Source organism: Ovis canadensis, chromosome X (assembly GCF_042477335.2).
Source record: "Ovis canadensis isolate MfBH-ARS-UI-01 breed Bighorn chromosome X, ARS-UI_OviCan_v2, whole genome shotgun sequence".
In the NCBI taxonomy this organism is placed as follows: domain Eukaryota; kingdom Metazoa; phylum Chordata; class Mammalia; order Artiodactyla; family Bovidae; genus Ovis; species Ovis canadensis.
Genome location: NC_091727.1, coordinates 42,120,826 through 42,148,820, shown reverse-complemented (window position 1 = coordinate 42,148,820; position 27,995 = coordinate 42,120,826). Strand labels below are relative to the sequence as shown.

Sequence of the window (27,995 nt, the reverse complement as noted above, 5' to 3'; positions counted from 1 at the left end):
CTCAGACCTCACTGCAAATATTTATTTTGAATAAGTGCTGCATTCTTGGGTAGACGTTGGCACCACTTCAGGAGAGATTCGTAGATTTTAGTGAGGAAAAATATGTTTAAAGTTCCTTTGGATTTTTATTAATTATAAACTTAGAGAAGTGTCTGTATCAGTATCTGCCCCATCAATGCATCTCTATTTGAAAAGGAGCTGGTGGCCTAAAAATAAGCTGTGCTCCCCCAAAGGCATCACATCTTAACAATTTTGCAGACAAGCACTACGTGTGAAGCCCAGAACTCTCCTGAGATGACTGACTATAAGGCCAGCTCTGGGCAGTATTGGGATGCATTTGATCCAAACTGAGCCATCCTTCAATGAAAGCTCAATCATCCTAAATGAGATAATGCCCCCTTGATCTACAGCCCTTAAATATGGCTCATTAAGCTCTTGTTTCAGAGTTAACAGGCAACATTTCAATCATGAGATCCATGAAGTGTTCACATGGCTGCCATTTAGAGAAGTCTAGCCATTGAAAAATGTTTAAGTACTTCAGTACTTATGGTCTGCATAACAAAAAAAGGATCATTATACAGACCAACACTTGAGAAGAAGCTTTTCAACTTTAACCGTTCATTGTCCTTCCTTCTAGTGTTCTTGGAATCAGATTGTTTTGTTTTGCAGAATCTCTGTTGGTTTTTTCAAGAATTCCAAGCAGTGACACCTAGTGGCCTTGTTTTGTGGACCATGTCTTGATTGCTACTTTAATCTCACTGAGTCATTTCATGAAATATTTTTATTATATTTAAGTAATTTCTACTAATTCAATAACACTCACAATCGCTATGTGGCCATAATTTTTCAGCTGACCAAACGAAACAAGGTTAAGTTCCTGCAGAAGATAAAAGACTGTGTAGCACTCTTTTTTTTTTAGCCATGCCTTTAAAATAGTAACAAGCTCAGAATTTGAAGAAACATTCTTAGAATTAGTTTGAGGGAAACAAAATATCTGTTGTATGGAAAGAATTTACATTAAAACAAAAGGAGAAACACTGTGGGTTCCACTGAGGGAGGAAATGCTTTCTGATTTGAATTCTAGTATAATCTGTAGTTAGAAATAGATCCAGAATGTCTGAATATTTGCTATTCAACTAGTTCACCCTGGCACACATATGCTGATTCTCATTTTGTAGGAAGAGATAAAGAGGAGGAACTGTGCCTGGTCCAGCTTGTTTCAATATTTCTGCTTTCAAAGATTTAAAGCACTGGCACAGTGATGCTCTGTATATGAAATACATTGATCAGTATTAGGAAAATACACTTTGGCGTGTGTTTGTTAAAGCTGCCCCAAATGGGGTGGCTTAAGATAACCAATTGGGCTTCCCTTGTGGCTCAGCTGGTAAAGAATTCACCTGCTATGCGGGAGACCTGAGTTCGATCCCTGGTTTGGAAAGATCCCCTGGAGAAGGGAAAGGCTACCCACTCCAGTATTCTGGCCTGGAGAATTCCATGGACTGTATAGTCCATGGGGTCACAAAGAGTCAGACACGACTGAGCGATTTTCACTAAGATAACAGATTATTCTTACACTTTTGGAGACTAGAAGTCTTAAGTCAGGTACCAGCAGAACCATGCTCCCTCCAAGGCTCCAGGGAAGAATCCTCCCTTGCTCTGGTAGTTGCCTGCAATCCTTGGTGTTTTTCGGCTTGTAGTTGCAGTACTTCAGTCTCTGCTGCCATCTTCACAGGGCATTCTCTGTATGTGTGTGATTCTGTGTCTTCACATGGCCTTCTTATAAGGATACTAGTCACCGGATTTAGGGCCCACTCTAGTCCAATATGACCTCATCCTAATTAATTACTATCTGCAAAGACCTGACTTCCAAATGAAGTCACATTCTGAGATTCCAGGTAGCCATGAATTTGAGGGGAGAATCTCCAGCCCAGCACAGCATGGAAAACTAATTTTGCCCTGAATTGACTTTTCAAGTTTGAGTGCAGATTATAAAAATCAACTATAAAATAATGAAGTGTTACCCTGTTGTTCATTAGTTAGGCTTTCTTTCTTGGGAATTGATGTGAACGTGTAATTATCTCTTTTACTAATATTTTGAATCAGTTTTGGAACTTGTATATGATACACTGGATGGTGAGATGATGGATGCGTTTTCAGTGGGCTGAAAAATCAAGAGTTTTTTCCAGAGATAAAGTATTTCGCAAATGTCATTTGGTGGTGATTCTCAGTCTTATTAAGTTCTTGTAGAAATTTTCCTAGTACAGAATTAATGTTTATTTTGTAAGTCAACAATGTTACAAAACATTGTTAAATTACACATTTATTCCTTTCTGCCAAACTTTGACGACTAAGTTTTAAACATTCACCCACCATCTGTCATACCTCTGAGCAGCTGTTAACATTTGTTACAGACTGCTGTTTCCATGGTAAATGTGGTGCCCCACTTAATTAAGATTATTTTCTTGACAAGTTCTTAAAAAAAAAATCAGTGATTAGATTAATAATGCAAAGACTAACTACAATAGCAATTTAGCAGTTTTATATTATAAGTAATTTTTATAGTAAAATAATATTTTAAAATATTGTGTAGAAATGAGTTGATATCTTTAATCCTCCATATTTTATATTATTGATATCTTTATTATGATTTTTTTTTTTAGCTTCTTAGGGAGAGTTAGAGAGTTTTTCTATCTAAACTACAACTCTTGATTTACTATTTTGCTTTTTTAAAGATACTAAATTGGTAGTCATATTTGGAAATAGCTTATTTTTAGAAGTCAGAAGTTTCCTAATAGGGAAAAACATGGAACTTCTGCAATAATTGGATGTTTTTGAGCAATCTGGGGTCTGAGAAGTAAGTTGATACAGTGTTGAGTTTGGATGTCTAAATAGGTTACCAGTCAGGAAATACCAAAGCTAAGTTTCCCATGGATTTGTAGTCTGGTCGATTTGCACTTACATGTCTGCAAAAATAAGGCCTAAGGACCTTTAGAGGCTGAGCTACTGGTACCTTCCCAGGGTCCCATGTAGTCTTAAAGAGTAAACTTCAGCAAATATGAAACCATCTGGGTGGTAAGTGCCCGGGCACAGGTGGCCTTGTGCCCCCTCCCTCCTGGGGCTGGAGATTGACAAGCTTGCTTTAGACATGGGGGGTCTCTTTCCTCTGTTTTTAACTGGTTGGGTATAAACTCCAATGTCTGTTTCCATCAACGTATCAAAATATTAGTATCAATAGGGAAAGTGTCATATGAAACAACATTCCTAAGATAAAGAGAACTAGAAATATCATCTGACCTAAATATTTTCAAATTAGTTTTTCTTCATTCTCAATGTAAATATCAATAAACTTAAAGGGAGGAAAAAAGCTACTAGGAATATGGTCATTTGTTAAGCAGCAATAGAAAACTAATATAACCAGAAACAAAGCAAGGATTTTCCACTATTACCACTTCTATTTAATATTTTTATGGTAGTTCTGGCCAGTGCAGTAAAGCAAGAGAAAGAAATTCAAGGCATGCAGCCTAGAAAAGAAGTAAAACCATATTCTCATAGAGATATATTCTTATACATAGAAAATCCTAAGGAAACTACAAAAGATCTACTAGAACTAATAGGTAAGGTTAGCAAAACTGCAGGATACAAGATCAACATACAAAAATTAACTATACTTTTATACAAAAGCAATGAATAAAGTGAAGATAAAATTTTTAAAATAGAATACTATTGTAAAGGATAAAACAATTGAATAAAAGAGATATAAGATTATACACCAAAAATTATAACCACTGGTGAAAGAAAGTAAGGAAGATGTAAATAAACCATTTCCCCCTCTCCTTAGCCCCTGGCAGCCACCATTCCACTTTCTGTCTCAAGGAATTTGACTACTGTAGGTTCCTCAAAGAAGTGGAATCATACCTTATTTGTTCTTTTGTGACTAGCTTATTTCACCAAACATAATGTTCCTAGGGTTCATCCTTGTTGTAGTATGTATCAGAATCTCCTTCCTTTTAAAGACTGAAAAATACTCCATCTTGTGTGTATACCACATTTTGTTTATCCATTCATCCAATATCAATATTTTGTGGTAGATAATTATATACTTGGAAAAGGCAAATCCTCTAGGTAAAAGTAGCCAGTAGTGGGGAATTCAGCCTTAGTTTCATCCCCAGGCAATTGCTCTCTCTGTGGTCTCCAGGTTAGCTCCTAAGATATACATCTCTGTGAAAGGAATGTGTGAGTTTCACTGAAACTGTTGTTAACTACAGCAGTCCCTGTCATTCCCTTATTTGTCCAGGTGAATCACCTCCTAAAAGAGTGACTGGAATTTACTCTAAATTACCAAGAGTCAGCTTGTCCCCAGCACCAGTGTTTCCCACTGAGTGTTCTTCTATTTTTGTAGCACTATAGTCGACTTTACCAGAAGGCAGGGGAATGTTCAAAAAGCCTTCCAAGTGCAACAGGCTCTGATTCTTCTTCATGCTGTTCCCAAGGGAAGGGTTGGAGGGGGTGTTCCCCCATAAAAGAATGTGGTATGCTCAGTTGAAGAATGTTCAATGTGGTTGGCTTGCAGCCTTCACATCCAAGAACATAGTTGCTTTCTTCTCTTTGTGGTCCTTCAAACATTATCTCATAAAACCACTTCTGCCAGACTGTCTTTTTTGTTCTCTTTTAACTTCCCACAACAGAAATTCATTTTTGCTACAGCTACTTGTACCAATGCTTGGTGTTTCCTTATACAAAATAATTCATATCCTAAATCAAAACTTACTGAACTGCCTCAGTAATGAAATATCATATGACATACCTAATGTAAATACTTTCTTTCAAAGCAACAAATTAATAATAGGAAATTCAGTTACCCTAAATAGTATTTAACTATTAATGTAGATGTTTCAGAAGAACACCTTATAAAATGAGGTTTTAGCACTTAAAAAAAAATTTTAGTAGGTTTTTTATGGAAAAGAAACGTATATCATAGTGAAATTTCTCACATTTGGGAAAACTTGGATCTAGTATTCGAAAGTGCCCTATTTCATAAGATTTAATTAAAAGTAAAATAAAGCCTGCCTGTATCATCTAACTGGTTATTTTTCCTCATGCTTTCTTTTGCTTGCTCAAGAATAGGCATTATGATTTGTTTCTTACAAGACTTCATTTTAGAGTTATTGCCCAACTGAAAAAGACCAAGTGAGGTCAGTCAAGTTAGGTCATCTGAGGCCAGTGTTTGAGTTTCTCAGAGCGAGCAGCCAACTGAACAGAAATCCACCACAGTGGCCTGTGTTGTTAGGCCATCAACAGTCTTTTTAGATTGAACTAGGAGGTTAAGCAAGTCTTAATTTCTTGGATCAAAGATAAATCCCTGAAAGAGCAATGTTCTAATAGTATTGAAACACAAGCAGCTCTGTACACAGACAGGGAAAACCTAAACCAAACAGGGGCCTCCTTGGTAGGATTTTGCTGTCAAGATCCAGTGTATTTTGCAACCCTTTCAGGAAATCTTAAAATGGTCCAGATATATTGATTTTTAATTTCCTGTTTGCCATCAGAAAAAAACTTTTACCATGGATTTAGATAGAGCAGTATATCTCTAGGCCACTAGGCCAGTCCTAAGACTCAAAAGGGTATACACCCCAACCATGAGTTTATAAAACTTGATTTAAGGGTCTCCAGCAACATTCTTATTGGCCATTAAGTAAACTCCATTGGGTATCCATTTCTAAATTGAGTTATCCAGTATTAAACTGGGCCATAATATTGGTAGCAGCCCTGAATCTTTCTCTAGGAAAAATCTAAATTCCGAGGTGCAACTCTTGCCAGTTTATTACCATCACTAGATTTGTGGATTTGATACACGTTTTTTTCAAGTGAGAAACAAATTTAGTTTAAGATTTATAAAATTTAGCTATCTGCATGTTTTCTGAACTTTTAGAGGGAAAGTTAGTACATAGTACAAACTGTGAAGGATCACGTACAGATAATGAAAGTATGCTCATCAAATGAATGGAATATATTATCTCCATTTCAGATGGAGAGTCATCGGCATGACTAATCTTTGAGTGCTTTCTTCAATTATTTTAATTGAATTGATTTTTAGAAATTTTACAAAATATAAACTGTTAGGCAGTTTTTTATGCTGATAGAATAGGCATTATTTAATCCTGTGAGAGCAAAATGCCTTCAGTGACTTAATTTCCTTTTCTAAATCATAATATCCCAATGATGCATAATCATCTTTAGGTTTGTAAGATAGACTATATAAGTTCTTCCCAAAGTTTAATTGTAGCTCCTAAAATATTTGAAAATGCCATTTTAAATTTTGTAGTGTGTTTATTTCACACGTAACGTTTCCCATCACACAATCTTTATACCACTGTTAAATATACTGCTGTTTTCCAAGTTTCAACTATGTCATTGTTTTAAACTGAAGTACAGGTGCCATATAATATTGTATGTTACAGGTGTACAATTAGTGGGGCTTCCTAGTGGTGGCTCAGACAGTAAAGAATCTACCTGCAGTGCAGGAGACCTGGGTTGCATCTCTGGGTTGGGTAGATCCCCTGAAGGAGGGCATGGCAACCCACTCCAGTATTCCTGCCTGGAGAATCCCCATGGACAGAGGAGCCTGGCGGGCTATAGTCCATAGTGTCGCAAATTGTCAGACATGACTGAGAGACTAAGCATAGCACAGCACAGTACAATTAATGATTCACAATTTTTAAAGATTATAGTCCATAGTTATTATAAAATGCTTGCTATATTCCTGTGTTGTACAGTAAATCCTTGTAGCTTATTTTATACCTAATTGTTTGTCCCTCTTAATCCCCTCCTCACTGGTAATCACTGGTTTGTTCTCTATGTTTCTCTTTCTTTTTTGTTATATTCACTAGTTTGTTTTCTTTTTAGATTCCACCTAGAAGTGATATCATACAGTGTTTGTCTTTCTCCGTCTGATTTATTTCACTTAGCATAATGCCTGCTGCAAATGGCAAGGTTTCACTCTTTTTATGACTGTGTGGTATTCCATTGTGTGTGTGTGTGTGTGTGTGCACGCACACCACATCTTCTTTATCCATTCATCTATTGATGGACACTTGGGTTGCTTCCATAGCTTGGCAATTGTAGATAATGCTGCTATGAACATTGGGGTGCAGGTATCTTTTCCAATTAGTGGTTGGTTGTTTTTTTTTTTTTAAGAAACATACCCAGGAATAGAATTGCTAGATCATATGGTAGTTGTATTTTTAGTTTTTTGAGGAACCTCCATACTATTTTCCACAGTGGCTATACCAATTTACATTCCTAACAACAGCATACTAAGGTTCCCTTTTCTCCATATCCTCACCAACATTTGTTATTTGTGTTCTTTTTGATGATAGCCATTCTAACAGGTGTGAGGTGATATTTCACTGAGGTTATCATTTGCAATCCCCTGATGATTAACAGTGTTGAGTGTCTTTTCATGTGCCTGTTGGTCATCTGCATTTCCTCTTTGGAAAATTGCCTATTCAGTTCTTCTGCCCATTTTTTAATCACATTATAATTATTTCTTTTTTCTTTTTCTTTTATTTTTTTGATGTTGAGTTGTATATGTGTCATTTATAAATGTTGGATATTAGCCCCTTATCAGTCATTATTTGCAAGTATTTTATCCCATTCAGTAGGTTGTCTTTTTATTTTGCGACTGTCATGTTTAATGACACTAAAGATCTTTGAGAGGACATTTTTATATTTTTAACCTAAAGACAGTAAGTTGATACATAAACTTGAGCAGGAAAAGTAGTTCTTTAGAGCTCAGATGTTCTCTGATTTCTAGCTTCAGAAGACCACCTCCAGCACAGTAGTTGAATATCAGTTCCTTATATTTTATTATTAAATCACCTTTCCCTAACATTTTTCCAGTTCTCAAATGTATCTCAAACAAAAAATAAAATAAAATAAAATACTGTTGGATATCAATGGCTGATCTGCTGGGTTCATTGAAAAGATGCAACATTGGAACTTTGTTCCTAATCACCTAGCTTCTTCACAGCAACTACAAAGAAATTCTTAATATGATAGTCTGTTTCCAGAGCAAGTCATTTCAATTCCCATTATCGTTGTGCAGTATAAACTTGTGAACACGGTTGTTATCTTTTTACTAACATTAAAGACACATTTCATTGCATACTTTGCAGCTAAATATTTGACTCTTGAAAACTTTAATTCTTTTCCAGTGGGGACTCTCTTTGATATCTTTGATTTAGGTGGTAAGATGGTGGTAGCTTAATGAACTTTTGTGTTCCAGCATCTCTACAAACCCATTCATTATTTGGCTCATATCTATAGCAAAAGTCATAATCTTTCGCATCTACAGTATATTCTGGTCCTTTAGGTTTGGTTTTCTCTGTGCTAGTAAGTTAGTGGGACATCTAACCTGATGATAGTAATTTTATAGGTTCTCCACCAGCCATTCCATTTTAAATGTTGATACTGCTAAGTACTGTGTACAAACTATGAACAAAACAGAAGCTTCTATTTGATGAAAGAAATCAGAAGACAGTGAGGTGCCATGGAGTAGGGTTAAAAAAACAAAAAAGAAGCTTGATTTAGTGTTTTGCATGTAAATAAAAAAAGTGACATCAACTTATTTCACCATCATTATGTTTGAAAGTATAGTCTCAGCAGAGTTCAATTTAGTATGACCACCAGCTTCATTCTGCTTTTATACAAAAACAACCCATCTCAAGTATAGAATGGGGCCTCTTAACGGAACTGTGCTTTTTACACTCCTTAAGACAGACAGATGAAGCGTGTCCTTGCAGCCGTGTGGGGTCGCATATGACCCAGTGCCAGGCACTGGCAGTGAGCAGGCCTGTCTGGGACTGACACAGTGTGAAACAGTCTGTTCCCCTTGCAGCTGTTCACGTTTCCTCGTTTTGCCTTGGGCTGTGTGTGTGCGTGTGTGCATTTTAATAAAAAGTGCTGAACTTGCGTAACTATAATTGCATTAGAAAGAGAAAAACCCTAAGACATTCATTCTTGTTTTCTCTCTAGGAATAGTTTATTAATATTCTTCCCTCCCTCTGCCTCACCTTCTACACCTCAGCTTTACAAACACGCTTGAAGTCTTCAGATGGCAGGGAAGCAAACAACCAACAGAAATATATTTTGTCATTTCAGTTCACCTTCAATTTGAGCTTCTAGAGCACGTGTTGGCAACTACAGCTGTTAGGCCAAATCCAGCCCTCCAGCCAGCCACCTGTTTTTGTAAATAAAGTTTTATAGGAACCCAGCCATGCCCATTCATTTATGGACTATTGATGGCTGCCTTCACACACACAGCAGGGTTGAGTGGTTGTGACAGGGTCCATATGGCCCACAAAACTGAAATGGTCATCATTTGGCCGGGCAAGGATGAGGATTGTAAACGTTCTTTAATAGGGCAAGACTTGCAGTTGATTGCCTAATATCTTTCAAATCATATTTAGTTACTTTTTTTTTTTCCCCTACAGCCTATAAATGGCATTTTCTACCGTTCTTTCCCCACATATTTGCTGAAGGTGTCTCCCTGGCATGAGTCTGTGTTACTGAATTCTAATGGAAGCCACGGCACTGTCATGTGAGAGAAAGAACAGCACGCATCAGGAGGCCGGTCTCTTCCCTGCTACTCTGGCTTCCGGATGCTGTGTGTTCTCTTCATGTCACCGGATATCAGCTCTCTCTTTTTTAAAATGGAGGAGTTGAATCATGTCAATATCTAAGATCTCTTTTACCTTGAAAAATTTTTGAAGTCAGGCCTGAAACATAGCAAAACAATTAAAAGAATTAATATGGTCAAAATTTATTTCTTAATTTTGAGGGCAGGCTTTTAACTGTACAGTCAGAAAGATGATCCATGATATCTGGTTCCTAAAGAAAGAAGTTAAAATAAGTATTCCTGCTCTGTTTCTTTTCTTTTTTTTTTATATCCATTTACAGTTCCTGTACACCAGTTAAATACTCTTTTTTTCTAAGAAACATTTACTAAACATCTACAATGTACTCAGCCTCATAGTAGAGTGCTGTTACTGAATGTCAAAGGGCTCGAGAGTCTGATCATAGAAAAGAGAGAAAACACTTCAACAGCAGGCCCTGTCGTCATGTCCCTCAGGCAGCCAGTGCTATCTTGGCTGCTAGCGCCCACGGTATGGCAGGCATCCCGATGTTGTCTCAGTCCCAGGTTGCCTCTGCGTCATCGGTGTACTCTGCTGCTGGCCCCGGCAGCACCCTCTCAGCTCCTGCCTTCAGCCATGACCCCACAGGCACTTCTGGGTCCCCTTGCTCTGTGCAAACAACCCTCTTGGTCAGGTTTCCACCAAGATGGCTCCAGCCAGATTACATTCTGAGGCAGCTCCCAGACTCACGGAAAACACACATTCTTGCCACAACATACATTGCAAGTGCGGGCTACCCTGCTATTGACCTCTCACCCTGCCATCAAGGACTGCCCCAGGCAGCCTCCAACCAGGAAGGAGGCTCTTTTCACTTGGGACCCCAAACGCCACATGTCAGGCAAAATATGGTGCTGGGATGAGTATGGAAGGACCAATTTAGCTACCTTTCAGCAAGCCCTAGAGGGGTGGCCTGGCAGCTTACTAACAGACCACTTACTTCCTACTGGCCTTAGCTTGGGCTTTAACTGAAAGTCTAAGACAGCAGGCCAAGTCCCCAAACCCCATCTTTCTAAGTATACTTTGTATATTGATAGATGGGGGCAGGCGACAAAGGGTGGGTGATAAACAAAGAGAGCCCGCCTTTGTTCTCAAGATTCACTCACCTAAGGAGCCACGTTGTAAGACCAAGCCAAAAATAAAAAGCCTCCAGTGGTAGAGTGATTCTGGGAGCTTGGAAGTTTTGTTGCTTTGTGAGTTAAAAACTAATGTGCATTTATTAAATGTATAAACAGAAATTAATCATGGTTGAAAATTTTCAAAGTAACATTAGTAATAGTCCTTGGTCAAGCAGGGCTTCCCTGATAGCTCAGTTGGTAAAGAATCTGCCTGCAGTGCAGGAGACCCCAGTTTGATTCCTGGGTTGGGAAGATCCACTGGAGAAGGGATAGGCTACCCACCCCAATATTCTTGGGCTTCCCTTGTGGCTCAGCTGGTAAAGAATCCTCCCGCAATGCTGGAGACCTGGGTTCGATCCCTGGGTCGGGAAGATCCCCTAGAGAAGGGAAAGGCTACCCACTCCAGTATTCTGGCCTGGAGAATCCCATGGACTATATAGTCCATGAGGTTGCAAAGAGTTGGACATGACTGAGTGACTTTGAGTTGGTCAAGAAAATGGCAAAACTCTTTGTGGTAAAATTAGGCATTATAAAGACATTGTAATTATAAACGACAGTGCCAACAACTTATAAAGCTTCAAATTAAATTTGGTCTGTTTTTAAACAGCATTCAAGAGTTTTAAAAATCTTCTCAATATCCATGTATATTTTTTATTTTGTTTGCTTATTAATATGATGACATGTCAGGTGATATTTTTTAAGTGTTGGCTATTTTAAATGTGTTTTTTTATTTTTAACTTAGAATTCCTTACTTTTGGAGGGTTGGGTTCTTTTCCCCTCCTACTTTTTATTGCAGATGTACAGTATTTAATTTGTCTCTATAGACTAGTCTGAGAACCGAGACAGTATATAATATTATTTCTACTGAAAAATCATATTCACTGGTTCCAAATTTCAGAATTCACAATCTTTAGAGATGGAAGTCATTCAAAGGACAGAGACTGTGCTTATGTATGCTACAGGGATTTGAGCAAACTTTTATACATGAGCCACATATTGCTAGTTCTCTAAATGTTAATATAATACTTTAAATAGACCAATATTTTACTAGCCTTCTTACATTATTTATTTAAGCTCTAATTTAGTAGTACTTTCTTACTGCTAACTTTTTCAAATGGTCACTGCTATATCTTCACATTGCTATCATTAGGCTTTATTTATTTGTCCTATCTGTCTGCCTGTCAATCATTAGGAATTTTTATGTATGGTATGGCACAAATATTTACAAGTCGTAAAGTTTTATCTTGCATCAGTATAAACAAGTCTTAACTGTAATCTGGAGAATGTTTACAGTATTTGACCTCTGTACTGGCACTGGTGCACGTAGGAGAGAGAAAAAAAAAACCCAATCTCCCAAAACCCCCCACCTATTTTAGAGAAGTTAGGAAATAGAAGTGGCAGACTAACTGAGATCATTTTCAGCTTTTCACTTTTCAAAGCAGACTGTTGAATGAGATGTTTCATCTGAGGCAGAAAGTAATATTTTACTTGCATTTCTACAGACATCTTTCTCTTAAATTTCTTCAGAAAGTTAAATTTTGGATCATTTAGATTTGTGGAGTTTTTAAAATATTGATTCTTTTCTATGTCTTCTTGTAATCTATGAATTTACAGGTTAAAAAGGAAAAAGGTTTGTGTCCTTAATTTCTTGCTGAAGGATGCCAGCAGTGATACTGTTAATGAACAGCCCTAGTAAAACAAGTATAAACCTTTCATGAGAACATTCCTTCCTAGAAGGAATTGGGTTTGCCCTTTCCCAAGATTCAGATTTCTGTAAAAATTCCTTCAGACATTTCTTGGCCAGAAAGCATTCTTTCTTTCTACTCTCTATTCATCTTATTAAATGTCGCTTCTATCAGAGGAAAAAAAAATGCTGTGATTACTGAAATATTGATGATTTTTTAAAAGATAGGCATAGCACTCATCGTGACAAATCTCATTTGAATGAATAAGAGATTTAAGAACTGCAGATCATCAGCATGCCTTTTTAAGGGGAAAATATTGTTTCGTGAGATAATAAATATGAAGCTTTGAATTTTAGCCGGGAATTATGAATGTTGATTGGATATTCTCCTTTGCTTTTAGCTGTACGACAAAATTAACACGAAGTCTTCACCGCAAATCAGGAATCCTCCAAGTGATGCAGTACAGAGAGCCAAAGAGGTAAGTGATAAGTATTTTGTAAATGTATTTGGGTTTCATATGTGCTACCTTTAATGAAAAATGTTTCTGCCACACAGTAAGAGGCAGTTGCCTTGAAGTCACAGTTGGACTATTATACTCAGATTTAGTATTTCTAAGTTTATCACTGAGCATTTACATACAGAAGAGAAAAAAGAAATCTCAGCAGCACCATTTCTAGTTCTGGTTCTGCTATGTAAACTTGAACAGGTTAGCATATTGATTTTACTTCTCTTTTTAAAAAGAAGGAAAACGTTATTTTACCACACTTGGTGGAAATCAATGTGCTATGAAAATTTGGGTTGCTTTTTTTAAGGTGGTAATATTCGAAAGTTAATTAAATATTTATAGCAGCTAACTTCCGAGAGAAGTCATTTTTATAAGTTGCCGGTTAATGTACATCTTTCACAAACTTTTGAATTTTTTAGTATAGAAATATTAGAAAACATTAGAAACATTAGAAAACATGTTAACATGTTTTCAACGTTAGAAAAATATTGCAGAAAGTTTGGAAAGTAGAAATTCATCTATAATCCCATCTCCTTACACAGTAATTTTTACTTTCACTTCCCCTTTTCTATTCACTATCATTTGCATATAAATTTTTTGTAGTTACAATCAAAATGTATATTTCTGTTGAAAAGTGAAAGTGTTAGTCGCTCAGTCATGTCCAACTCTTTGTGACCCCATGGGCTGTAGACCACCAGGCTCCTCTGTCCATGGGATTTTCCAGGCAAGAATACTGGAGTGGGTAGTCATTCCCTTCTCCAGGGGATCTTCCCAACCCAGGGATCAAACCCCAGTGTCCTGCATTGCAGGCAGATTCTTTACCATCTGAGCCACTAGGGAAGCCCCAATCTTTCTAATCTAATATAATATAATAAGCATTTTTCCATGCTTCTACTTGGTCTTTGTAAAAAAGTTCTAATATTGGCATCGTTTTTTCTTTGCTATTACTAAATTATAATGAATTAACAGTGCCTCCATTGTTAGACACCTAGTGATTTCTTTTCTTTTCACTTTTTGATGTCATAAAAGTCTTTATCCAAAGAAATATTTTCCTTTGAAAAAAATTATTTTTGTTATAAAGTGAAATTACTATGTGAAAGAGTATGAAGACCTAATTCCTTCCCGATCAGATTTTAAACACAAAACCTGTACTGGAAAATATATATTCCCTGAGAAGCAAGACCAAGGAAGTAGAGGTGGCAACAGTCAGAAGAGACTCTCTCTAAATTAGGAGACCACACTGCAGTGCTTAAAATCATAGGCTGTGAGAGTAACAGAGAACCAGAGAGAGTATATTGTTTCATCTTTTGTGTCACTGGTAAAAAACTCAAAGCATAAAATACACCAAAGGAGAATTGGCTTATTATCATTAACCAATATGAATTAACAGCCTAATCAGCATGACTTAAGAGTACGTTTCAATAAGAAAGGAATCCTGTAGTTTTCGTTGGTTGGTTCTTACCTGAGGAGGTGATTGAGTAGTACTAGCTAACATCTAATCTTTAGGCTAAGTGACTACATCCCTTCCTGCCTCAGTTGTAGGATTCTCAAAGGCAAGTCAAGAGACTCCTGGTGGGTACATGACGTGCATGCCCCTGACAGCCAATACTGCTCAAGCAATCCTTGATCAGCTTGACTTTTAGAATTGAGTGCACTGTGTATAACCACTCTGAATCCAACTATCTACAGTTAGAACTGCACTAATAGGTTTACTCTGAAAAGGAACGGAGGACTTCCCCGGGGCTCGTGTCACATAATCAAATTTTAAATGGGTAAACTCCATTCTAGTGGTAAGGGATAACTTTTGAAGAACAATTTCATTTGAAAACAACCATTTAAACCTGTACAGAGAAAATGTTAGCAACTAATTAGTGAAGAAAATGTAAGTGAAAGGAGGAAAGTTTTTGATTGTGTTTCTTTTTTTTTTCAACTAGTGGTGGTGGTGGTTTAGTTGTTCAGTCAGATCCAACTCTGCTACGCTCCAGACTGTAGCCTGGCCTACAGACTGTAGCCTGGCCTACAGACTGTAGCCTGCCAGGCTTCTCTGTCCATAGGATTTCCCAGGCAAGAATACTGGAGTGGGTAGCTGTTCCCTTCTCCAGGGGATCTTCTCGACCCAGGGATCAAACCTGGGTCTCCTGCATTGGCAGGTTGATTCTTTAACACTGAGCCCACTGGGAACCCTTTCATGGCCTGGCAATTAATTCTAGGAACCATTGCCAAGACATGGTTTTATCTATGTGAGGAGATGAGTGTGGAGAATAACAGGCTACAAGGGAAAGTATTTGTGTTTCTCTTCTTTATTTTTGTTTGAGCCTTTGCAATTTTAATCTTTCTGAAAGGAATGGACAGTTTTGTTAATTATAAAAGAAATCTGTTATCAACTTGTACTACAGATTCATCTCGATGGTAAGTTTGGAAAAAGATTTGCGGAGACATTTTCCCATTAAGTTTAATTAAGTTACCTAGGCCTGTAATAAATATGTATTACAGACTTGTCATTTTGTTTTGTATTTTTCAATAATCTTTTGAGTTTTATAGTTGGGTAATGAAGGCAGAGACTCTTACAGCAATTTATTTCTTATTACCACCAATGTAGTTCCTATGTATTAATAACTTTGAATAAAATGGTGAATTTTTTCCAGAATAATTATTTTCCCTGCCATAAAAATCCATCCGTACTTTTTAATTTAAAAAGAATTCTATATTTTCTCAATCTAGCATCTTCTTCATACTATTTTATATCTTGCTTGTTTTTTTAGGTATTGGAAGAAATTTCATGTTACCCTGAGAATAACGATGCAAAGGAACTAAAGCGTATTTTAACACAACCTCATTTCATGGTGAGTAACAGTTAAACTTCTATAGAAATAAAACCTCACTTTCAAAAGAGGGTTTTACTAATTCTTACAAAATACAACCATCTTCATCAAATGTGCTTTCAGCCATATGTCAGAGTGTTAAGATTACAATACCAGATAATACCAAATTGTAAAGATGCTATTTGCCAACCTCATGGACTTGGAATAAGAATTAAGTAGATGATACATCTACTGTGCTTTGCACAGTGTCTGATATAGCCTTGATGCCTAATAATTGTTAGCTAATGAATATTATTAGTTACTCCATAGTATCTGTCATGTCTAGGGCACAGTACTCAGTAAAACATTGAACAGATTAGGAACTTGCCCATTTGCAGATAAGTTAGTCAACTGACTGTTCTGTGCAGTGTGTTTTCCGCAGATAGAAGCCTGTACATTCTGGATAGATGGGTCTATCTATAAATTGATAAGTAACCCTCAGCTCAGTTCCAAGAATGATGTAGGACCATTGAGATCAGTAGATCTTTCAGATTCGAAGTAAGCTAAATAAAGAAAATAATATACTCAAATAAAATCATTTTTTTAAGGTTAAGGTTTGTTTGTGGGTTTTTTTTTTTTTGAAAACCATTAAAGCTAAGAGAGCCCCATCTCTCACAACTTACCTAACTTTGAAGCCTTGGTTTATTTTGCTTTTCTGACATCAGAGAGAAATTAATATGTGCGTTGCTATTAGTAAGCATTTTCAGAAATAATAAATAGTTCTTGTAATTTCCTGGCTGAGGAAGATCTGCTGGAGAAGGGATAGGCTACCCACTCCAGTATTCTTGGGCTTCCCTGGTGGCTCAGCTGGTAAAGAATCTGTCTGCAATGCAGGAGACCTGGATTTGATCCCTGGGTTGGGAAGATTCCCTGGAGAAGGGAAAGGCTACCTACTCCAGTATTCTGGCGTGGAGAATTCCATGGACTATGTCCATGGGGTCACAAAGAGTTGGACACAACTGAACGACTTTCACTTTCACTTGTAATTTCTGAACACCCAGCTAGGTGCTTAAAAGACATTTTCATTTACTCATCAAATATGTAAATGCCTACCGTATGCCAGACACTGCGCTGGGCACTAAGGGTAGTGGTGAATAGGATCAATGAACTTCCATTCTAGGTAGGGCATGGATAGGTGAACTAGAGACAGACAGTGAGCCAGAGAACAAACAAGATAAGTTCATATAGTGATAATAACTATGAAAAAAAGACAGGACAATGGGGCAGAGATGACAGTAAAGGAGAAGCTATTTCAGAGGGTCAGGAGAAAGGTCCTCTGAGGAGTTAACATGTGGGCTGAGACTTGTTTTATGAAAGAATCAGCTTTCTGAATGTTCAAGCATGGGGAAGAGCAAATGCAAAGGCCCAGAGGCAGGAAAGAGCTTCATAGGGTCAGAGTACAGAAGAAAGGCCATTGTGGCTGGGATATAGTAAACGAAGGGGAGAGTGATACAGAAGAGCTGGCAAGGGTGGCAGAGGCCAGACCACGAAGGGCCTTCGGGGCCATGGTACGGAATCTGGATTTTCTCCTGATTGCACAGGTGACAGTGACTGCAAGCAAGAAAATATTGTTAGACCTGTGCTTTTTTAGAGATTGCTGGAGCTCTTGTGTAGAGAATGGACTGTGGTGAGGATAAGAGTTAAGAGAGGGAGACCAATTAGGAGGCTTCTGTGAGGTGGTAGAGGCTTGGAGAAGGATGGGGCTGATGGAAAATGAGCAGATTGGGATTCTGCCTTAGAGGTGGTTGAACACGGACTTGCTGATGGCTGAGATGTGAGGGAATGTAACTAACTCCATTTTACAGTTCAGAGAGGAAACTGTACCCTAGAAAGGCTAAGAGGCTTGCTTTAGGTCACCTACCTAGTAAGTGGCCTTGTGGAGGTTCAAAAACCCAGATCTTTCTGGCTCCAAAGGCTGTGCTCTTAAATGACTTGTAACAAGGATTGATTTTCCTATAAACTTAATTTGAACTCAGTGGTCATTCCCAAATAAGCACGTTTGGATAATGTTCTGAGTGGGAGGTATAATTCTGAGCTGTATATACTATGTTAAACTTTTAAATGCTAGAGCTTTCTATTTTAAAAGCATTTTAAGATCATGATTTCAAATTTTTGGTATTGTTAAAGAAATACTAGTAAAGGAAAAAATTTTAAGTTATAATTTTTATTATACCAAAGTTTGGGAGTTGTTCTTAGCATATAATTTTGTACTTATTTCTTCAATTATTTGACTTTTTCTTTGCTTTCGGATTATTAAAACATGAGGATTTAATGTTGGGTTACCTTACATTTAAAAATACAGATACTTATAAATATTTACAGTAATTAAAAGAAGAGAGTATAGGTTTAAATGATTTTTTAAACTCTGTACTCGAGAGGTCATGATAAAAAATATTAGCACACTATCCTTTTTCAGTTATTCCATTTTAAAGACTTGGTTTTTTTTTTTATAAAGAGAACAGATCCTTTGCTTATTGCATTTGTAAAATATAAAACATTAAGGATAAAGACAATAAACAGAATTGAATGTCTATGCTTTGATTTTTTTCCTTTAATATTTTCTGTCCTAAATCCTATTTTTTGAAATTGGTATCTTACTTTCTCAGTAAAAACAAGGTGGTTATAATCAACTTAGGTTGACGTGAAAGTTTCATTATTAAGTGATAAATTTTATGATTTGTAATTAAGAAGCCAGAAGAACCACTTTCAAACCTAAAATGTCTTTTTTCCTATAAATTTTAAATGAATTTTTCCCACTCTAGTCTGAAGTTCTTAGTTTTCTTGTCCATGTCCCTTTTACATACAAAACATAAAATTGTTTTTTTCCTTTTACATGATTCTTCTTATATAATTAAATATAATAGCTATTTCAGCTTAGTAACAATTGCTGAATCACCTCATAACATACTTGAAAAAAATATTCAAACTCTAATTTCTCTATTTTTTATTTGGCATACTCTTTTAATGACTTTTTTAGCAATCTGTAAGTAGCCCCTTTTTTTTGTTTGTGTATGTGTTGGATAAAAGTTTCATTTTGTGGTAGCAGTCTTTTACAGTAGCAAATAAAAGTTAGTATCAAGTATGACCTCATTTGGTGATATAATTTAAGGATTTTTCTCTTACAGTTCAATTTTGGTATTTTTGTGATTGTGGGCTTATCCTTCCTTATAAATAAAACATTAATATAAGTGTCTGCTTATATAATTTAAAAAGATAGATAGAAACCGTTTGCAAAAAACAGTATAAACGCTTTCTCCAACCCATGTAATTGGCATTTTCCTAATGAAACTTGGTTCTCTGTTTACCTAGGCATGTATCCTCCAGTCATACAAAGCATATTTTTTTAAATTCACTGTTTATAGAAAACACATCTATAATTAATGCATGTGTCCTAAATTGCTTCAGTCGTATCCAACTCTATGGACTGTAGCCCGCCAGACTCCTCTGTTCATGGGATTCTCCAGGCAAGAATACTGGAGTGGGTAGCCATTCCCTCCTCCAGGGGATCTTCCCAACCCAGGGATCGAACCCACGTCTCTTATGTCTCTCACATTGGCAGGCATGTTCTTTACCACAAGCGCCACCTAGGAAGCCCTATAATTAATGCAATGAATCTAATTTTAACAGATGAAGTTTTTCAGTTCACCTATAATTAATTTTTGCTTTCTGCCTGAAATCTTAGTCTCTAAAGAGGCTATAATTAAACCAGCCAAAGAAGGATTTCCCCACATAGCACAGCCACCACCACTTTGGCCAGGGGTACTCATATTGGGTGTAGCCAGGACACAGGTCAGGAAGCTCAGGTCCCCAGGGCCATTGTGGAGGCTGGCTTTCAAGCTGTGCTACTTACTGCCCCTCGGTGCCTATACCAGCCCTCTGAGATCTTGCAAATATCTGCCATTTCTATTATAAATTCAGATGGGTATTGAGTAGAGCATACGCTCTATTGATAACTAATCAACACCATCATCTTTATGATTTTACCACATTGTTACCTTATTTTTGCCTCATATATATAACTGAAAAGTGAAAATAGTTGAGTCATGACTTTGGTAAATCTTTTAATTAAATAACTTGAGATGCTACAGGTTATGCTGCTAAGGCAATTTTAATTATGTTTCATTATCTCAGATATTTCATTACCCTACAGATCACAGATTAAAAAAGAACTGAATTTATAGTTAGCTCACAAGAAAACATAATGTATAAAGTGCCAAATACATTGATACTCAGCTGTAAAATTCTCTTTGAAGTAGAAATGTTAAAATATTTATTCTTATTAAAAACTTTCTTATGATGGCATGAAATGTACAGTAAGTGGAAGAATAGCTTTTTCAGGGAAACAAAACGATATTTGTTACCCAGTTTCACCATGAGGACATATGAAGATATCAACACAAAGAAATCACTTTTTATTTGTTAATGGGCTTTGCAAAAAGAAGTCATGATAATAACTGTCAGCTGATTTTTTGTTTAGTGCTCCAAAAAGTAGAAATGAGCAAAAACAGTAACTAGGTTTAAGATTTTGAGCTCCATATCATGTGATATTTGGGGAAATTACATTTCTTCAGATACGTTTGTGTGTGGTTTTCTTTCTTTTACTAAGTCATACATTATAAATTATCCTTTGCATTATGTAGCAGTTATTGTTAATACCACTGGTAAAAGATATTTGCTCAAGGCACCAATTATTGCACTGTTTCTTTTTAAATTTGTTTTCATTTTCAGCCCCAGCACAAATTTGCCAGCTCTATGTACAAAAGATTCTTTCTGCTCAATTATTTCAAATTGTGTTATGTCCGCCTTTAATTGAGCAAGTTAGTTGGACAGTTTTTTAGAGCATCAGACAACACCTCTTACCCAGATAATGAACAAACACATCCATTCATTGATTGGCTCGCTCATTCTTTCATTTGTTCCTTCATTTTTAAAACTCCATCTATCATGATTGTGCATGCTCAGCTGCTTCAGTCATGTCCGACTCTTGGCGACCCAAGAGACTGTGGCCCACCCAGCTCCTCTGTCTTTAGGATTCTCCAGGCAAGAATACGAGAGTGGATTGCCATGCTCTCCTCCAGAGCATCTTCTCGATCCAGAAAACGAATCCCTGTCTCTTATGTCTCCTGCTTTGGCAAGCGGGTTCTTCACCACTTGTGCCACCTGGGAAGCTCCATCTGTCATGATTATGTGTCCGAAAGAAATTACGGCATGGCTCTATCTAGGTGTAATGTGCTTTGAATTCTCTTTAGATGAGAGATACCTTTGAGAGGCAAAGAATAATTTTATATGTGTTTATGTAATAGACTCCTACTGAAACAGTTCTATTATTAATATTTTATTTCCCTCATAAAATATCAGGCCTTACTTCAGACTCACGATGTAGTGGCTCATGAAGTTTACAGTGACGAAGCACTGAGGGTTACACCTCCTCCCACTTCTCCCTATTTAAATGGTGATTCTCCAGAAAGTGCGAACGGAGACATGGATATGGAGAACGTGACCAGAGTTCGCCTGGTCCAGTTCCAAAAGAACACAGATGAACCAATGGTAAGTGGGGGGAAAAAAATCTCCTGTATTCTCATAAAATCCCAGCATGAGTTCGAGTACCTAGCTTCAACCTATACTACTAGAGGTGGGGCGGAAAGGAGGCTGTGGAGAATTTTCAAGAAATCAGTTTCCAGATTCTCATTTCAAGGCCACCACCATACCCCCGCCCCCACTACCCCCACCTAAAATTGTCCTGCCTGACCCCATGCCTAAGGTGTGTTGGTGTTCCTTCCCACCTCTCCTTTCACAGTTGCTCTTCAACATCAACAAAGAAAGGACAGACCTGATACATTAGTCTAGCGTGTAAAGACCTCTGGGACAGCAGGGAAAGGGTCCAGTGTGAAATACTGGAATTGGTGTTGAAAAGGTGAACATCTAAAATTCCTTTTACAAGTCGAGTGGTGTCCAGATCTTTTGCCCTCAACAAAATTAGAGGAAGACTAATTGGGAAGACATTCAAAGAATTGAGTGCCATTGTTAAAGTTCCTTCCATTCACACTTACTGTTTAGTATGAATTCACCTTCTCAGTTCTTAGGTGTAGCATTGGAATAGAACTGATGCTGAACCCTGCTTCATCCTCATAGAAGTTTCATAGACTGGGAAGATCAAGGAAAGGGTCCTTGATGTTAACTGCACAGAGGGGGCAGTGAGAGGGGAGACCATCCAGCCAAACCAAGTAGCATATGCAGAAACCTGCTAGTGAAAAGGCCCTTAGCCCAGTTTCAAATTGGAAAGAAGGTACCACAGTTAGACTGTAGAAAACAAGATGTGTGTCAGGAAGAGGGCCTCATAAGTATTGATTTTGTTATCTATTTTAAAAACAGTGAGAGGCTATTAAAGAGTTTTAAGCAGGGAGATAAAATCAGATTTTCATTTTAAAAATAAGCACTCTGGAAGATGGATTAGAGGGGGACAAGAGTGGCTGGGGGGGCCAGTTAAGAGACTGTAACTGCAGTAATACATGGAGAGATGATGGCGCTCTGAACTAGAGGGATGGATGTCGAGTGGAAAGAAGGGAATAGATTCAATAAAAGAGTAATTCAAGAGGCCTTGAGAATGGATTGTCGATGGGGACTGAGGCAGAAGCAAGTGTCTAGTGTGACCCTAAGCTTCAGGTTTTTCATAGTCAGGTGAACAGTGATGCTACCCACTGAGACAGAGAATATTGGGAAAGTTCCAGTTTTTAGAACGAATGATTTCTTTAGGAAAAAGGAAAACATTCAAACGTATGCATTTGTATCTGCTCCTCAGAGCATAGAAAAGGGATCCTGGGATATAGGAAAACAGATTACTTAAGAAAGTTGCCCAGTTGCTTTCCAGGTTAAAGGAAGAATTACAGAGCTGTGATCCTATGATGGCAACTTCCAGAAAGCCCTCAACCCTAGACATTCAGGTTGTAATTCTCACTTACTGTTCTTTGCCAGTTAGACTGTATTAGCACTTACAGCGCACATGGGACATGCAAGTCACCTCGCCCGTCTGGTGCTCACCAAGCAACTCTTAAGAGCCCAGGCAGTAGCAGCTTTGGGTCCCTCAGGCAAATCACTTCATGTCCGTGGAGGCCTCATTTTGCTCATACTTTTCTTAGCAAGTATGACCAAAAGTGTGCTTAAATTTCTACCTACCCAGATCCTACCCAGCTCTGAAAGTCTAACGCTCCCCTCATTCATTTCATATATTCATTCATTCATTTAGCAAATGTTTTTGCTGCTGCTGCTGCTGCTGCTGCTGCTAAGTTGCTTCAGTCGTGTCCAACTCTGTGTGACCCCATAGACGGCAGCCCACCAGGCTCCCCCGTCCCTGGGATTCTCCAGGCAAGAACACTGGAGTGGGTTGCCATTTCCTTCTCCAATGCATGAAAGTGAAAAGTGAAAGTGAAGTCGCTCAGTCGTGTCCGACTCTTCGCGACCCCATGGACTGCAGCCTACCAGGCTCCTCCGTCCATGGGATTTTCCAGGCAAGAGTACTGGAGTAATACCTACTATGTGCAGAAAAGAGGCTGGTGCTGGGAAAGACTGAGGGCAGGAGGAGAAGGGGGTGGCAGAGAATGAGATGATTGGATGGCATCATCGATTCAGTGGACATGAGTTTGAGTAAACTCTGGGAGGTAGTGAAAGACAGGCAAGCCTGGTGTGCTGCAGTCCATGGGGTTGCAAAGAGTCAGAGAAGACTGAGCAGCTGAACAACAACAATGTGCAGATGACTGCATGCCAGTGATGTAGTGGCAGACAAAACATTGCCCTTCCTGGAGCTCAGTTTCCATAGGGCTGCCTACATTTTTTTTGGCCACGCTGTGCAGCATGCAGGCTGTTAGTTCCCCAGCCAGGGATAGAACCTGTCCCCCCTACACAGGAGGCACAGAGACTTAACCACTGGACCACCAGGAAAGTCCCAGGGCTCCCTACATTAAACAAGTAGATATGCATTTTAGCACAATTTGTTTAACAGGTATGATTATGACAGAACTATAGGGGAGGAAAGACAGTGTCAGAGAAGCACGAGAAGGGGTGATGTTCAGCCAATCAGAGTAGATAGGAAAGTAGAAGGGACCACAAGAAGGAGGCCCAGGGATTTCCCTGGTGGTCCAGTGGTTAAGTCTTTGCCTTCTAATAGAAAGAGTGCAGGTTCGATCCCTGGTCTGGGAGCTGGGATCCTGCATGCCTCATGGCCAAGAAAAACAAAACATAAAACAGGAGCAGTATTGTAATGGATTCAATAAAGACTTAAGAAAAAAAAGAGAAGGAGGCCCAGAAGTGTCTTGTGATCGTCATGTTCTAAAGCAATCCAGTGAGAGTTGCTTGATATTCCGTATGAAGGTTAACTACACTAGAAACACAGACTGAGTAAAAGCATGAATCTGTACCCCTGAGTTACATTTTTCAGCAAGCATAAAATAGCCTTGCATCTTCCCCAAAAGTCTCCTTAAAGAAGCCCTCTCTCTTCCATCTTCTATGACCCTAGTGAAGGTGTGTAGTTCCTATCCCTTTAATTGGTTGCTATAAAAATGGAAATTATTTTATCTGACATATATTTTCAGGAATATAGTTTTCTATAGTTTTACATTTAATACAACTTCATTTGCTTCTTTGTCCTGTTAAAAAACATAGTATCATGCAGCATATACTTGTCTGATTTATTTTGCTTTTTGGACCTTCTAAAATATATCCAACTATATATGCTAGGTCCATCCCCCAAGGGTGATATATTCACATTACACCCTTGTTTTCCCATTTTTAACTTCACAGTTTTACTTATTTCTCTATTGATTGGGAAACTCCCATAGTTGCATGTGTTAAACACTGAACTTCAAATAGTAGACAATTGGGAAGAGGCTTATGTAAACAAGGAAAAGCCAGGAGTTTATAGCAAGCTGGGCTAGGTTCAGCAGTAGCTGGGCCAAGCCTTTCCCTGGAATTTGGGAACTTGTGAACAGAGAAAACATGAGTCAGTTCTTCTCTGCAGAGAAACGTTTGAAGCAGACAAAATAATAAATATTAACTTTGGTTGATTTGAGGTGAACTTTCCCTAGCCATGAGAGGAAACAATGGGGTTGCAAAGAGTCACAGATGACTGAGCAGCTGAACAACAACGATGTGCAGATGACTGCATGCCAGTGACATAGTGGCGGACAAGACATTGCCCCTTCCTGGAGCTCAGTTTCCATAGGGCTGCCCACTTTTTCTTTTTGTCTATCTCATTCACTTCCATGCCTAGCAGAGTATCTGCCATATAACAGGTTCACAGTAATAGTGGTTGAATGAATATGCTAATTTGGTAATTTCAAGAATGGAACCCTCATGGAACTGTCATTTCCCTTATGAAATTAGATTTGACTTACACATTAATTTATAGCATTTTTCCAGGAGCACCTCTGTTGGTAACCATATGTGCTGATTGAATGTACAAGTTGGTTGAGCAATACAGTTGAATGTGGGACTAGAAACATTTGGGAAACCAGTTTATTTTTAATTGCTTGCTTACCACTTCTAAGAACCACAAAATAGGAACTGTGCAAAGTTATATATTGTAGAATTGTACAAATTCAGGCAGGATCTAGATTATAAAGTCTCAAATACTTTCATGGAATTTTCTAACAGTGTTATTTTCCGGTGAAGAAGATAAGACAGAGTCCTGCTACCCCCACTCATCTCAAATTCAAGACCAGTTTTCACTGAGGGAGCTTGTTAAAAATATAGATCTGGGCTCTATTCCAGACTAATCCAAAGAGTGAAATTAAAAATCAGTATTATCTAAAAGGTCTCCATGTGATTCTTAGAAACAACCAAGTCTAGTACAAGGATATGTTTATGAAAGCTTGTCTTATAATGGTGAATAACTGGAAAGTAAGAGTTATAATTCGACTTCCCCAGTGGTCCAGTGGTTGGGAATCTGCCTGCCAGTGCAGGGGACATGGGTTTGATCCCTGATCCAGGAATATTCCACATGCCATGGGGCAACTAAGTCCATGCTCCCCAACTACTGAGCCCACACTCGAGAGCCCGTGAGCCGCAACTACTGAAGCCCTGCACTATAAAGCCTGTGCTCCACAACAAGAGAAGCCACCCCAGTGAGAAGCCCACACACCACATCTAAAGAATAATCCCCACTCAGCACAACTAAAGAAAGCCTGCGTATAGCAGTGAAGACCCAGCACAGCCAACAAATAAATATTTTTTAAAAAGACCAGTCCAGAAGGCTTGTAATTAAAAAGTTGTAATCTATTCCATAGAATAGTATTCTGGCATTAAGTATACAGAGGTTCCACTTCCAACTAAGGTGGAATAACAGGGAACAGATTTACCTTCTCACCTGAAACAACAACAACAACAAATAAAAAAGAACACACACAACGATAAAAGAACTGTTTTCAAGATATTGGGCATCTGGCAGCAAAGAACAGTGATCCCTAAGAAACAGGAAGCAAATAACGTGAGCCCAGTGATCATCCCACCTTACTGACATGAGTTTCCAGGCCACAGCATGGTGAGGGGGAACTGAGGCAGAGCAGACTCCCTGAGGACACAGAGCTGAGGGCCTGGAAAGACCAAAGCAGTAACATTCATAGGACAGAGTCCTGAAGTGGAGAGAGCTGCACAGAGAGAAAACTCTAGAGGGTCCCCCTCGTGTATTTATCTGAATAATGATCTGCATGTTTATGACAGGAACCTACTCAGAGCCAAGGAAAGGCCATCCAAAAGGATGAGACGAACAGTGCCCGACACTCAGTCTGTTCCCACCACCCAGACTAGAAAAACCAATTCAAGGGGCATTGTGTGGAGTGCTTAGGAAGGTCTTGCCTCAGTAATGAGGAATTATTAGCCCTAGACAGAGAATTGCTCCAGACCCGCCTTAACAAATTCTGAAAGCAAGGCCCAAAGGATCACTCTTTCTAAATAACTGAACTACATCCCAGGACAATGCTTAAGAATATAGAAATAAAAAAATAACTGACAGCAGTATTTGAATTAGCAGGAAAATTGTACTATGGGATTAATGGCAGTTTAGACATTTCAGAAGAATAGATTAGTGAACTCAAAAGACATAGCAGTAGAAACTACCCAAAACAAAACACAGAAAGAAAAAAGAATTTTGAGAAAAGAATATCACTGAGCTGTGGGATAACTTCAAGCAAACTAATATTTGGTTCATTGGAATCTATGAGGGAGAGGAGGGTGAGGAAGAAACAAAGTGTTTTTGAAGAAATAATGGCTGAAAACATTCCAAATTTGATGAAAACTAAAATCTGCAGATACAAGAACCACAGTGAACCCCAAGCACAAGACACATGAAGAAAACAACGCCAAGATACATTGTAATCAAACTGCTTAGAACCTGTGATAAACAGGAAGATCTTAAAAACAGAGATAAAAAGGAAATGTTACATACAAGGGGACAAAGATAAGAGTGATATCAGATCTCTTATGAGAAACAGTATAATCAAGAAAACAATAATTTTAAAGTACTGGGGGGGGTGCAGGAAACCTCTCAACTTAGAATTCTAAACCCAGTATAATTATCTATCATAAAATAAAGGCAAGCTATATAGAACAGTATGGAGGTTCCAAAAAAAACTAAAATATAGAGCTACCATATGATCCAGCAATCCCACTCCTAGACATATATCTGGAGAAAACCATAATTTGAAAAGATGCATGCACCCCAGTGTTCATTGTAGCACTATTTACAATAGCCAAGTCATGGAAGCAACGTAAATGTCCATCAACAGAGGAGTGGATAAAGAAGATGTGATATACAGTGTGTGTGTGTGTGTGTGTGTGTGTGCACATACTGGAATATTGTTGGAATTTTTCAATATTATTCAGCCATAAAAAGGAATGAAATGGTGCCATTTGCAGAGATGTGGATGGACCTAGAGATTGTCATACAGAGTGAAGTCAGAGAAAAACAAATATAGTATCACTTATATATGGAGTCTAGAAAAATGGTAGAGATGAACTTACTAGCAAAGCAGAAACCGTCACAGATATAGAGAACAAACTGATGGTTACCAAGGGGGAGAGCAGGGGTGGGACGAATTGGGAAATTGGAACTGACATATGTACACTAGTATGTATAAAATAATTAATGA

The 27,995-nt window shown here is 38.1% G+C and overlaps 1 protein-coding gene across 4 annotated transcripts in view; it reads left to right on the top strand.

The window, feature by feature from the left end:
* The window catches only part of CASK (calcium/calmodulin dependent serine protein kinase), a 382,943-nt gene that overhangs the window by 304,035 nt on the left and 50,913 nt on the right, over window positions 1-27,995 (top strand). For all 4 annotated transcript variants that reach the window (XM_070291515.1, XM_070291514.1, XM_070291513.1 and 1 more), the window contains exons 12-14: window positions 12,893-12,970; window positions 15,760-15,840; window positions 21,217-21,405. In XM_070291515.1, the coding sequence (XP_070147616.1) occupies window positions 12,893-12,970; window positions 15,760-15,840; window positions 21,217-21,405 (348 nt within the window). The remainder of the gene's footprint in view (window positions 1-12,892; window positions 12,971-15,759; window positions 15,841-21,216; window positions 21,406-27,995) is intronic.